The 14982-nt window shown below is 44.4% G+C and overlaps 1 protein-coding gene across 1 annotated transcript in view; it reads left to right on the top strand.

Moving 5' to 3' along the window:
• ST6GALNAC5 (ST6 N-acetylgalactosaminide alpha-2,6-sialyltransferase 5) overlaps window positions 1–13684 on the top strand; it is a 92566-nt gene extending 78882 nt beyond the window's left edge. The window contains exons 4-5 of the mRNA XM_044301695.1: window positions 6189–6296; window positions 12804–13684. Of these exons, the coding sequence (XP_044157630.1) occupies window positions 6189–6296; window positions 12804–13035 (340 nt within the window). The 3' untranslated portion in view covers window positions 13036–13684. The remainder of the gene's footprint in view (window positions 1–6188; window positions 6297–12803) is intronic.
• Window positions 13685–14982: the final 1298 nt, after the last annotated feature.

Below are 14982 nucleotides of genomic sequence, written 5' to 3'. Positions count from 1 at the left end.
TATGTCCTCTACTTACAAATAGAAAAGAAAGGGTCAAATTAGGAAGAGATCAGTCATAAACGTAGGCCAAGACAGGTAGCAGATATGAGAACTAGGTCAGGAATACAAGCTACGTAGAAACCGTAAGGAGCTAGAACAAGCGCACACCTGTGCTACTCAGGCCCAGAGTGATGTGGGAAGGACCATTACTATGAAGCCCAATGGTTGCAGTGAGGTAGTTAGCACTGGCCCTATAAGAAGCTGGGAGCCGGTGCATAGGCATATATACGGCTCACGAGCAGAGCAGTGTGAAGCAGACAAGAATACATGTGCATGTCTCACAAGCAGAGCAGTGTGAAGCAGACAAGAATACATGTGCATGTCTCACAAGCAGAGCAGTGTGAGACAGACAAGAATGCATGCGCATGTCTCACAAGCAGAGCAGTGTGAGACAGACAAGAATGCATGTGCATGTCTCACAAGCAGAGCAGTGTGAAGCAGACAAGAATACATGTGCATGTCTCACGAGCAGAGCAGTGTGAAGCAGACAAGAATACATGTGCATGTCTCACAAGCAGAGCAGTGTGAAGCAGACAAGAATGCATGCGCATGTCTCACAAGCAGAGCAGTGTGAAGCAGACAAGAATGCATGCGCATGTCTCACAAGCAGAGCAGTGTGAGACAGACAAGAATGCATGTGCTTGACTCACGAGTAGAGCAGTGTGAAGCAGACAAGAATGCATGCGCATGTCTCATGAGTAGAGCAGCGTGAAGCAGACAAGAATACATGCGCTTGACTAACGAGCAAAGCAGTGTGAAGCAGACAAGAATGCATGTGCATGTCTCACAAGCAGAGCAGTGTGAAGCAGACAAGAATACATGCGCTTGACTAACGAGCAAAGCAGTGTGAAGCAGACAAGAATGCATGTGCATGTCTCACAAGCAGAGCAGTGTGAAGCAGACAAGAATGCATGTGCATGTCTCACAAGCAGAGCAGTGTGAAGCAGACAAGAATGCATGCGCATGTCTCACAAGCAGAGCAGTGTGAGACAGACAAGAACGCATGCGCTTGACTCACAAGCAGAGCAGTGTGAAGCAGACAAGAATACATGTGCATGTCTCACAAGCAGAGCAGTGTGAAGCAGACAAGAATGCATGCGCTTGACTCACAAGCAGAGCAGTGTGAAGCAGACAAGAATGCATGTGCTTGACTCACAAGCAGAGCGGTGTGAAGCAGACAAGAACGCATGCGCTTGACTCACAAGCAGAGCAGTGTGAAGCAGACAAGAATACATGTGCATGTCTCACAAGCAGAGCAGTGTGAAGCAGACAAGAATGCATGCGCTTGACTCACGAGCAGAGCAGTGTGAAGCAGACAAGAACACATGTGCATGTCTCACAAGCAGAGCAGTGTGAAGCAGACAAGAATGCATGTGCTTGACTCACGAGCAGAGCAGTGTGAAGCAGACAAGAATGCATGCGCTTGACTCACGAGCAGAGCAGTGTGAAGCAGACAAGAACGCATGCGCAAGTCTCATGAGTAGAGCAGCGTGAAGCAGACAAGAATGCTCTGCACCTGACACTACGTAGCATATTTTTTTTTTTTTTAAAAGGACCGTGTACGAAACAACATTGACTGTCTTTTAAGGCGATCTGATATTTTCGTGCCACCCTATAAAGCATTCTGGTTGAGTCATACAGATGACTGATTCAGTTGAGTGCTACGGTTGTCAACTCTGACGTACGACTGATTAGAAAGAGAGGAAACATGGCGCCGATATAATAAACAAGGAGGAGAGGGACGAAATTTAGATCTAAGGCATTTAAGGCGGCACGGCACAATGTTCCTCATAAAGAGGACGTTTTCCAAGCCAATGACAAAAGCTGTACTTGTCACGGCTTATGATGATGTCTGCTGCTGACATTGACTCTTTATGATCTCCTTAGTCCCACAATGTATGCAAACTCCAAGCTCCGCAGTCAATAAATCAATGGCCTTTAATATTTATACTCATGTTAGGCCTGACCTGGGGAAGAAGAGGCAGAAATCAAAAGATGCTGCACACTGCAGTTTCTGTAGATGCACATGTGTATAAGGGGCATTAGATGAACATCAATTAAACGTAAAGATGCGCCCCCCCAAAAAATGGGTCCCCCAATAAAACACTACATTTGCCAGGTTCAGGACTAACAAAGGAATTTTTAAGCATTTACTGATCCAGTAGTTGTGTGAGCTTTGAGAGAACAGCGCCACTCTTGCCTATAGGCTATGTCTGGTATTGCAGCTCAGGAAATAACGTGACGTTGCAGTGTGATCGGCGCTACTATATTATATCTCTATCATTTCATTTCATTTGGATTTATTATATGGAAGGGGATCTAAGGGAGTCATATAAAGGGCTGTCTCTTTTAGGAAACGTTTATATCAGTTATCCAGGACTTCCACCGGCCAGCTCTTTGAGAAAGCAGAGTGCCAGAGCCTTCTTGATGCTTACCATAGGCCATTGATGTCACGACCATCTGTCATGTGGCCTAGGTCGAATTGAGCCCATTAACTTGAATAGGGCTGAGTTGTGCCTAGGCCATATGACTGATAGTCATGATGCAGTCAGTGGCCTAGGGTAAGCACCAGGAAGGTTTAGGCTCTCACAGGAGCACCAAGGCGTTCTCAAACAGCTGATCGGCAGGGGTCCTTGGTGTCGGACTAGATGCTGATGACGTATCCAGAGGATAGGTAATCATTTACAAAGAATCGGATAACCCCTTAAACAGAGAGGAGTCTCCCGATCATGCAGTTACAAAGAACATCTCTTGCCCTGGAGGACCCAGCATGTCCACACATAACAGTGTATTGATATCTATCGGCACCTTGCAGTGCATAATTTCACCTGCGGGGGTGCTGCAGGGAATTTGAACACATCCGCTTGTTTGGCCATAGTAGTGAATGGTGAGGACTTTGCATACGAGCGGCATACTGTCACAGTCCCTCCCATGACAGAGATGAGAGGATCTGAGAGACTGGCGGCACGTGAGCGTATCTGACAGTCTCTGTTTTCTCCTTGCAGTGTTGTTTGGTAATGACCACACCTCTTATCAGGTGCAGCTTGTGGTCATTACTGAGGCTCTATTTAGTTCTGACTCTAACTGCTTACCATGCAGTTGATATTTCCTGCTGGAGTTGGTTGAGCTGGTGTGTTGTTCCTTTGGATCTCCTGCTCCTCCATTCTTCTTCAAGCTAAGTGCATTTTGTTGTTCACTTGTGTTTGTTGTTTTCTAGGCCTCAGTGAGACGCTGGTTCCTTTCCTTCATCTGGGAAGAAACCAGTAGTCTCATTCCCTGCCACCACTCCTAGGGATTTCCAGGGTCTTCAGGGCTAATGTTCCTGTGTAGGAGTATTTATACCTTTTTAGAGTCTACTCATATTGGTAGGAGTCAGGGAGAGGTCTTGGGATTCCTTAGCTTTGAGGTCTAGACTCCAGTCTATTTCCTTCTGTGTGTTATCTGGTGTTTTCCCCTTCCCCATTACCTGTGACACATGCTCTCCGTTCACTTGCAGGCATCCTTCTGGAGATTGGTGCAGGTCCCACCTCTGAGAGCCGCTCCTATCAGCCATTTATGAAATATCATATTGATATGTCATATTGACCGGATGAAAATACCCTTTTAACAAGAAAATGATACACCATGATGTTAAAAGGATACAAGCATATTCTGTAAAATTATGATGGGTGGGGGCCCAACCTCTGAGACCCCTACCGATCACTAAAATTAAGGGACTTCTCCCCTTGGGTTTACTCAGGGGCGCACCTAGCCTTTTTTGCTGCCTGAGATGAAAACTAAAACGCCCCCCCCCCCTTCCCCAATGCAAATTTATTAACCTAACCCTTTTGCCACAATGAAAGCGCTCATTGCCCATGGCCCTTCTGCTGCCCCCCTCTTGCTGTGATCGCCTCACTGGTGGTGCACCCCTTGGTTTACTCCTTGCATAGAGACCTTCTTGACCACCTTTCTTCAAATGAATGGGGCTGCGCTATAGATCCCTGCGCAGCGGGTGGCCAGGAGCGTAACTGTGTAGATGAACACTATGCAGGAGCCTGAAACAGACCCTAATGCAGATTTTCTATTAGGGCGGAATGACTTCATAGTGGAAGTAAGGAAGCCATAGAACTACAGAACTCAGCCGCCTGAAAAGCTCCACACTCACTCCAAATGGGTGGTATTTGTTATGTTCTAGCCCAGCGTGATGTAAAAAAGTCATTTTCTCGGCTATAGATACTAATGTGGAAAAAATTCCTTGCATACTGAGTAATTACAGTGTTCAGACCATTAGCTAATATGGGGTTTTCTTCTGAACTTGGTCTCTTTCTCTGTACCCCTGTAATTTGGGGAGCGATGGGACCGAGGTGGCTTGCGTGCGGAGGTTTAATATCATTAGAGGTAAGAATTGGCATCGAACCATCAGCGCTGGTCTGAGGGGCCCTGCGGCTGCTGTAGAAATTCTGTAATTTCAGGTCGTGATGCTGGAACCAAGACATTCTCCACAGGAGAAAATGAGAAATAACACCTGTGTATTATAAAGTAGCTTGCCTTGAAGTGCAAGCAATGGAAGGTGAAAATAATGTTCTGACCCGTCGCCGATACCCAGGGTGCACCTAGCCTTTCTGCTGCCTGAGGCGAAAACTGAAACAGCACCCCCCCCCCCCCATGCCAATTTCTTAACCTAACCCCTTTGCCACAATGAAAGCGCTCATTGCCCATGGCCCTTCCGCTGCCCCCTCTTGCTATCTGGTGCTGCCTGAGGCGGTCGCCTCATCTGGCCTCATTGGTGGTGCACCCCTTCCGCTATATGAGAGAAGTTCATGCTGGTGCAGTCTGTGATCCTGGACTACCAATGATTTCCAGAATAAAGGGGTTCTATCTTCAGAATTCGGTGTCTCTATCGCAGTGGCACTTCACTTCTGTTACTGCAAATGTGACGTAGCGGACTCCAGTAAGGCCAGTATGAGTTCACATTTATCCAACGTAATGATACCCTTCCCTTAGCGATCCGATGCTTCATTCCAGAGAAAAGGTACTTTTAATCCATATGCAAATTAGAAGCTGTCAAGTGCAACGAGGGCTGTCACAAACCACTCTGTGCACCCTTGCTCCTGCCAGACCCTTCTACTCCTTCACTGACTTGGCCAGGAGATATGACTATGCAGGAAGCTGGTCCTGTCCATCAACTAGAGGGAGAAGCTGGCAGAGGAACGAGGAGGAGCAGTGGTGCACAGGGTGGCTTGGGCCCCCCCTCAGTGCTCTTAACTGCTCATTTGCATATCGGTAAAAGGTCCTTTTTCCTCTGGAATAAAGCACCAAATCGCTGCATATTCTTGCTTTGACACTATGATAGCCGTTACCAAAATTCAGCTGCAAATAGATTTATGCTGCTACCAATTACATAAATCTATATGTATTTAGCTCCCCCTAGTGGTGGCTGCAGACAGAATTATATCATTTATCAAGTCAGAAAAACTGAACTTGCCGTTACATTCTGAAATCAGGTCAAAATTGAGGTAGCACATTAGTAAGAATTGTGGTCCATTCTGTGCTTTGCTGCGTGGCCCTCTGATTTCTGTGTCTGCCCCTTTTAGGTAGACATGTCCTAATAAACCATATGGGAACAGATTATCTATGGGAGACAGGCTCATGATAGAAATGTCCGGTACTAGTGTTCCGTTATACAAACAATACGGACAGTTGTCAGTTTTTTATTCTTCTTCCACCGTTTCTTCATGAGAACAGGCATAGGAGGCAGTAGTGAGTTCAATGGCCACTTGTGATTATAGCATTATTATGGATCTGAACACATTATAATTAAACTATTGAGTGATATTTATCAATAGTGTCTGCCAAAATAATGCAAATTGCTCTAATTGCGACATGACAGATATTTTGTTTGCTTGCGCCCCACTTGGCTGACGTACTTATAGCATGCACATAAGGATACCATACATACATGCGGTGGCTTCAAAATGAGTAAATCTTTTGCCAGCGCTACTGTACCTCAAGTGCATTGTACTTGCTGTCACACAACGCGTTTCAATGCCAAGGGCTGACCAAGCCTTATGTCCGCCCTGTAGCAGTGATATGTGCTGATAGGGTTTATATACAGATTTTTTTTAGCTCATACATGTATTTTCAGAGTTTTTTTCGCTTTTTTCTTGCAGGAAAGTTTCCAACACTTGGCTCAGCACGGGATGGTTCACCATGTCCATTGCATTAGAACTCTGCGATACAATCAATGTGTACGGGATGGTGCCTCCAGATTTCTGCAGGTAAGCCTCTAGTCTCCTGGAATCCCATGGGGGGGGGGGGGGGGGGTTATTCCGAGGGGAATTTTTAAAGTCAGTTTTGCATTGTTTTAATTTGCACCAAATTTATCAAATGTGCACGGTTTAATACATTTGGTGCATCTTTTATTCTAACACTTCTGTCTTGAGATATTACCATTTTATTTTTCTACATCACCCCTTTACTGGAGTAAGATGGCAAACATTTTTCCAATTTTTTTTTATTTTTTAAAGTTGCAGCTGATAAATGTGTCTTAAATCACTTTGACAGGCCAATAGCAACCAGTTTTGCACCCACTTTTTTTTAATAATTAAAGGGGTGTAAAAATTCATTTTTTGTCAATTTTTTTTGTATAAATACGCCTATTTTTAGAACTTTTTGAAGCAAGAATTCTGGAGTGAATTATAATTATGATAATTATAATAGAGGAAAAATTCTAGCATCGTAAAATAATACAGCCTGTGTGGAGGTAACTTTTAAAGAGGTTTTCAGAGATTCTGATATTGATGGTCTGTCCTCAGGATAGGTCATCAATATCACATCAGTGGGAGTCCGACTCCTGGGCCCACTGCCGATCAGCTGTTTGACGAGCCCAGTAAGCACTGTAACCTCTTTCTAGGCCACCATTCATCGGTCACGTAGCCTAGGCGCAGCTCAGTTCCATTAAAGTGAATAGGGCTGAGATTGCAATACCGAGCACATCCACTATTCAATGTACGGCGCTGCGCTTGTGTGCCGCATCGCTACTGTGCACGCCGCTGCCTTCTCAAACAGCTGATTGGCGGGGGTCCCAGGTGTCAGACCGCCATCGATAATATACTGATGACTAGAGATGAGCGAATCGACTTCGGATGAAAGATCCAAAGTCAATTCCCATAAAACTTTGTTTCAATACTGTACGGAGCGAAGTTATTACTTTGCGAAGTCTCGCGAGACTTCGCATAATAACTTCAGAAATTGATTTCTACTGTAAAAAAAAAGGTACCACTTGGAACCGAACCAGAGTTCTGGAAATGTTTTTTTTTACAGTTTAAATCAATTTCTGAAGTTATGTGAAGCCTTACGAGACTTCACAAATTAATAACTTCGGCTCATCAGAGCCAATACATTCTAATACTGTATGGGGGGCTCGCTCTGTACAGTATTAAAACAAAGTTTTATGGGAATTGACTTCAGATGTTTCATCTGAAGTCGATTTGCTTATCCCTACTGATGACCTATCCTGAGGGTCATCAGTTAAAAAAAAAAAAAAAAAAAAAAAAACTCATGGAAAACCCCTTTAAAATAGATATGAGAGTTGTCTGTCATTTATTTTTATGCAAAAAAAAAATAAAAATAGAATCAATCTCCACCGATCCTTCCCCACTCTGACTGTGGCGCTCCCCAGGATCCCTGCTTCCTGTTCTCTCTCAACACACAGGAAATATCCATTCAGCCAATCACAGGCCACGGCAGTGACCTTATGTGTCAAGAGAGACCTGCGAGGACCCTGGGAGTGGTGGGAAAAAATGGGCCTTTAAAAAAAATGATTGGCTGGAACACCCCACTAAGAATCAACCTATTCTGTGTTGCTTGATACTCTGTAGCTGCTAGACTTTTACAGCTTTTTTATGTTGTTCTTTTATTATAAAAAAAAAAATCCAAACTGTAATAAAAAGAAGTGTAAAAACAACATAAAATCAGCAGCTCCAATACCCGCATACAGGGTAAAACCTCCAGTGTGTTCATAGATGACCTTGACCAAAGCAAGGAAGATGAAAGATTTCGGTTGCCACAATGAAGAACTTGGACTTCAATCAGATTTGTGCCTCTTGGCCTCTTCTCTTTGATCCTTATATTTTCATTTTACGCCATCGTTTCAGCAGCCAGGCGCAGGCTTGAAATGACATTTATCAAAAACGACTCAATCAATATATTACTTATTACACTCTGCAGCCAGTCATTATATCAGGGGCTAAATACACACTTCCATTTCCTACATAACATGCATCGTGTGTTAACAGAGATTGGTTTGCCATCGACTGAAGGCGGTGTAATCGTTGTCCGGCGGCGTTGCGAGCCATCATGATCTCTGTATTAATCCTTATTCAGGATGCCGCCTCGCTAGGATTAGAACACTTTAATGGTTGTCAACCATAAGTATTCATTAGGAGAGAACCAATTCAGTCTAATCACTGCCATGGAACTAAGTGGGTATCTTATCTGTTCATACGAAGGACGTCTCAAAGGTATTGGAAGTAATGTTATGAAGTCAATGAACCAGTGGACGAGAGGCGAAGGGAGAGCTGAAGATTTAATGCATCCTGCAATACATCTTCATGGCGTGGACAGCAGACGTCATTGAACTTTTGTCTAGGACAGGCCCCAGTGTGTAGAGTATAGACAACCCGTAGACTGGGATGTAATTCTGTTTTTCACTAATTTAACTCGTCAAAGGATGGAGCCAAAAAGGACCTTTAAAGGGGTTTTCCTATAAAGAACATTTATCACTTAGCCACAGGATCCCGAGGACAGGAGTTCCAAAGTTCCTCATATGAAAGGAGTGGTAGTGTGAATGCATGACCACCACTCCATGGACTTAGCCAAGTACATCTTAAAGGGGTTAATGCCACCCCCACCCTCCTTGGGCAGACCTGCGAAGGGAAACATACCTGCTTTCCGATGGTGGCTCCCGGTCCCGTCTGCTCAGCTCGGGTCCTTGGAAGTAAACTTCGAGTTTGCCGCTGCAGTAGTGTTATGCTCATGACCATTTGAGATGACGCAAAGGGAGCTACAGTAGTCACCGCTGTGGCCAACGATTGGCTGCAGCAGTGTCAAACTGGAAGTTTACATCCAGGGACCCGAGCGGAGCAGAAGAGGCCAGAAAGCACAGGGCCTGGGAGCAAGCACCGCAAAGCAGGCAAGTATGCTTACGTCCACGGGTCTGAGCCATCACATGGCGGCAAAAAAAAAAGTAATGGGTGACAGAATAGGGAGACACAGCAAGCCTTTTTTTTTTTTTTATGGTAAAATAAAAACTAAATTTGGCATCTCCATGATCATACTGACCCAGCAGAATAAAGCTGGAATGCCGTTAGTACTGCTCAGAGAACACTGTAAAAATAAAACCTTAAAAACAATGGCAGGATTGCATTGTTTTTTTGTACTGTCTCCTAAAATCTTTTTACAGTTGCACAAGTCAACCTGATGTTCCCCAAAAATGGTGTAATTAATAAATAGAACTTGCCCTGCATAAAACAAACCCTCCTACATCTTTGTCGATGAAAAAACAAAAAAAAAGTTCTGGCTTTTGAAATGTGAAGATCAAAAAACAAAAACAAAAAAAGATGAGTTAAAGGGGTTGTTCACCCCTGGGGACAGCTGGCCAGACCCACAGTGGGAATCATATTTACCCTATCCTGTCCACAAGGCTCTGGCTCCATTACTTCCCCTTGGGCGCCACAGTTCTCAGGTCTTTCTGCAGTGATGTGTCAACCATGCATCATACGACTCAGTGACGTTACACGTGTGACTGCTGCAACCAGGTGACTTGCGTCTAACCGGATTCTAACACTTGGAGACCCAAGAACTGCAGTGCCTGAAGGAAAGTGATGGATCCCAGCAGGAATCGGATAAGTATGATTCCCACCGCAGGTCTGGCCATGCTGGGGGGAGGGGTGTCTGCATTAGCATTAGAGGTCCTCAGGGAGAAAACAATCCCCTTAAGTACCAAACTTGACCATGTTCTTAATAGGTTTAGAAATCCCCCTTTTACATGGAAAATGTTCCCTAGTGGTCCTGCTTCAGAAAGTTTTCAATCAACTGTGCTCACCCAAGGGAAGCTGTAGCTGAGCATACATTTTCCTTGTAGCTCCTACTGCAGGGTAAATGTATTACATGCTAACAAACCCCATCTGCCTGCACTAGCCGCTGGGGTTCCTACCATTAGCCCCTCCTCTTCTGCCTGCACTAGCCGCTGGGGTTCCTACCATTAGCCCCTCCTCTTCTGCCTGCACTAGCCGCTGTAATACTTACTACTAGCCCCTGCCCTTCTGGCTGCACTAGCAGCTGGCTCACCACTAGCCCCTCCCCTTCTGGCTGGAATACCTACTGCTAGCCCCGCCCCTTCTGTAGTACTAGCAGCTGGAATACCTACTGCTAGCCCCTCCCCTTCTGTAGCACTAGTTGTGACCGTATGAACATTTCTGCTTGATCCATTCTGTGTAATTGACAATTGGTTTACATTTCTTCTTTTTTTTCTACTAGAACTGACTGCACACTTGTATTGAATATGGTGAATGGGTTATGAGGGGCGCAGACAGATGTTCTGCATACGTTTCCTCATTAAAATTCCGTTCTCGGATCTCGTGTGCGAAGAGACTCTGGTTCTGTCTTAATATTCTGCTATATGCCTCGCTGGCTGTATATTCATCACTTGCTCCAGATATTGATTCAGGATGTAAATTTTTAGGTTCCAGATTATGATTACGGCTCAATATTATTATACAGTTCGGCAGTCCGTCTTTCAGAGGCGTGTACATCAATATATCTTAAATCCCCGAGGAAATTAAATCGATTGTGTTTTAAATATACATATAAAGAGAATATTATTCTTGTCTCTGTAGTTTCCTGTGAGGTTAAGATATGAAGGCGCATTTTCCCACAGTCATAGGGATGGTGCTTTATTCCTTCTTTGGACCTGAGTTGTCAGAACTTTCCTTTATTTCCATGGTATCCAATCACAGCTCTGAACCGGCTCAGACACATAGACTTGAATAGAGCAGCAACGGACAAATGCAACTGCTGGTCATCTGACCGGTGACACCCCCTACTCATCATCTGCGGCTGTCCCAGTGGTTAGACCCCCAAAGCTCGGACACTTATCCCCTATCCTGTTTGTGGGAAAAAGTGGAGTAACTTTAAAGTGTAACCGCCATCAAAAAATGAATTTTAGCGTATGTTACTGCTGCTGCAGCATTATGCATAAAGCAATCTTTAGTTTCTTCACATACCACTGTTTTCCTTGAGTTTTTCCCTTCGTTACGGCTATTTTAACCTCTACAATGAGGGCCTTCTCACGATGGCTCCTCTGCCAGTTCTCTGAGGACAAAACTGCTTTCCCTTACCTTCCCATACACACTTGCTGTAGCCAGCAACTCCCTGACAGCCAATCAGATTGGATTACTGAGAGACACGCCTCCTCACTCTGAAGCCTAATGCAGGCATGCAGTGTGAAGGACCGCCCCTCTGTCTTCTAAGGGAGCAGTGGAAAGGGACAGGAGACATTAATGAAAGCTGTTATTATAAGGTAATTACAGATCTTTTGACAATCATTGACAGACTAACTTATGTATACATATGCCTAGCTCTAATAAATTGGCAAAAAAAAATAAAAAAAGACAGTTACACTTTAAAAATATAATTTTTTGCCAAGAATTACAGTTAAAGTCTTTTTAAATCGCATTCGGTGTACTGGCCAGAAAAAACTGCTATGGCGAACGTATCCATAGGCACCAATGCATTGCAATTCTGCTGCAACAGCCGTTGCACAACCAAAGATCGGCGTGTAGCAGTGCAGCCACTGAACGGAAGGGGGTAGCAGCGTGGCCACCACCCCCAGAATTGCAAAAAATCCATCACTGGAGGATTATTTTCAATTCTGGGGTGGTGGTGGCAGCGACCCCGTTCTGTTCGATGGCTTTACTGCTACACCGCCAACATTCGTCGTGGCTAAAATCACTGTGTAGCCCCAGCCATACAGTAAAATACCTATATTATACCTATATATACACACTTAGGGGGTCATTCATGATTAGATATACGCCACTTTTTGACGTATATATCTGTCGCAGATTCGGTCACAAAGTGGATTTACGGCCGAATCTGCAACTTCTTCCCCTGCCACCCACTTATTAAAAAAAATAAAAAGGTGGGGAAGAGGGCAGGCCCATCTAATTTATCATTTTCTACGCCAGCTTTTGGCATAGAAAATGATCTAAATCTACTTAGGCAAGGGAGCTGGCATGGTTTTAAGGCTATTAGGCGCTGGTGGTGGATACGCACCAGCATAAAGCACCAGTACCAGGGGTATTAAGGCTGGCAAATGACCCTGTTATTTGACCCTGTCATTGGAAACAGTTTAGCTCCGCCTCCCTGTTAAATGAGACCCATTTCATAGTCCAAAAGTCATCTATAGGGAACCCATCACAATTGGGGTTTATAAACTGAAATTAGAAAATCGATTTAAAATATTGAAAATTTGAATCAAATATTTTTAAAATAAATTCTGATTCTAACAAATCCAAATTTTACCGTATTCTATTCTCGGGAGCAGAGAGACGCTTTTTCAGAGCACTTCGGCCGAATCAGAACCTAATCAAATTTTAAGATCTAGTGGGCATCGTCTTCTCCTAAAACCAGGGTTAGGTCTATCTTTGCGTAGCCTAACTATTAACTGTTCATGAGATGGTTAACATATTCATTTTATAGTAATCTTACCTTTTTCTTCACAGGGCTGCCAACCACACGTCAGTACCTTACCACTACTATGAACCTTTGGGACCTGACGAATGCACCATGTACATCTCCCATGAACGAGGACGGAAAGGAAGCCACCATCGCTTTATCACGGAGAAAAGAGTTTTTGCCAACTGGGCACGGACCTTTAATATTCACTTTTTTCAACCAGACTGGAAACCGGAGTCCGATTCTGCAAAGAGAGGACCTGTAAAGCCAATGTTCTGAGGAGAAACATGACCCAAAGGAGAGCCGTCACCTGAGGGGACACAGCCATGCTGAACCAAGCCTGTGACTGGAACTAGAGATGTTGTGTTGTGTCCTGTGGAAGATGAAAGTCTAACTTTGGACTGCATTTTGTTTTCTTAACCTAAATAGAACCAAACTCGTGTGCCGATAATGTGTTCATACTTCTCTGGTTTTCTGATACAGAGCTCCAAATCTTCGCTATATGGATATGTGATTGCAAAATGATATGGTTTATGCAGTATTTGTCCTGTGAGCATCTAGTGAATTAACAAGCTGTTGGTTCAGCACCCCCTAAAAAATGTCTGCCCTCAGGTTGGGTTAAAAAGGGTCTGCATTAAAGCACTTTCCCGGAGCCAGTCGCCCGTCCAGCCAAGGAAGCAGACACCTGTTTTGCTCAACTGTGTTGAGAATGATGAACCATCCACAATGGAAGCTGCAAACTTCAAGACTCTGCTTTGGCTCCAGTAATTTTATAAGAATTTGTTACTTCCAGCGATGCACAGTGGCTCTACTTCACTTTGCCAGGATTGTTCTGTCCGTTCTACGTATTGTTCAGACAATACAGATTTTTTCATAATCTATTTTGGTTAGTATTCTCGATCCTTCTGTAAATAAATGGCAACATTTTTCTCTACATGAGTCACTAATAGATTCTGATGTCTACGTGCTGATGGTTCTCTAGTCTAATGTCTTTACTCGCAATGTTATTCACAGGGGCAATGTTATACTACTTAGTGCCAGCATAGTAAGACGTCATCAGCTGAAGTTAAAGGAGTTGTCCGGGATTGAGGACTTTGTTCCATTAGTACAAGACAGACATACACATAACATACATCCATGTCCTACCTTTTCCACATATTTCTGAAGCCCCGTTTTCTCGTCCTGGGTCCCTTGCAGGAGCGCTGAAGCCTCTTCTTCCGGCTGCTCAGGGAGCCCGGTGATGTCACCTGGCACTGATGGGCGGGCTTTAGCTCTGCTCTAGCCAATAAAACGGCTAGGGCAGCACTAAAGCTCGCCCATCAGAGCTGGTGAAGTCACCGGGCGGACGCCTCCGCCTGGCAGTGTGTTATTGTAAACAAAAGAGCCTTTGCCCTGCACGATTTAGCACAGCGCAAAGGAGAGCATTGGAGCATGAACTGCTCCGATGCTCAAGTCAGAGGGGCAGCCTGGGTGAAAATGGAGGCTTGTCCGGCTTCAGCTCTGAATTTTGACACCTCCCCCCTATGGAGCACATCTAAGAACCACCAAGGCTAGCAGATGGCTCACGTACATGGGAGCGATACAGGGGAAATGCCTGGCTAACTGCGGTCTATCTAGGCAATAATGGTGTGTGCTGGGTTTTCCCGCGTGGTACCTGAAGCAATTAGATCATCAGTAGATGAGACAACCCCTATGATATATATATATAGCTGTGACTGAAACATCTCTCTAACTGTTAAAAGTTGCAGACTGGTCACTTCCTCGTACACTTTTAGCTCATATTACACCTGTCCCTCCATCTCTCACAATGCAGAAAGACAGCCTTCTTAAATCAGTGCCAATGCTGCATCTGTACAGTCTGAGACCCAGTCACTTTCTCTACTAACCTTTTAGCTCCTATTATGCCTCATTCACACATCAGCGTTTTCGTCAGTGATTATGAGCCAAAACCAGGTGCTGCTCCAAACACAGAACAGGTCCAGATCTTTCGATTACACCTGATCTCGGTGTGGCCTACACTCCTGGTTTTGGCTCGCAATCACTGATGGAAATCACTTCCAAGTGGTACCTTGGAACTGAACCAAAGTTCGGGATTAATTATTTTTTTTACAGTAGAAATCCATTTATTAAGTTATTATGCGAAGTCTCATGAGACTTTGTGAAGTAATAACTTCGGCTCCTCTGAGCCAATACATACAGTATTGAAACAAAGTTTTACGCAAATTA

The sequence above is a fragment of the Bufo gargarizans genome, chromosome 7 (genome assembly GCF_014858855.1).
Source record: "Bufo gargarizans isolate SCDJY-AF-19 chromosome 7, ASM1485885v1, whole genome shotgun sequence".
Lineage (NCBI taxonomy): Eukaryota > Metazoa > Chordata > Amphibia > Anura > Bufonidae > Bufo > Bufo gargarizans.
Note: the sequence above shows the minus strand (reverse complement) of the source record. Positions and strands in the feature narration are given on the sequence as shown.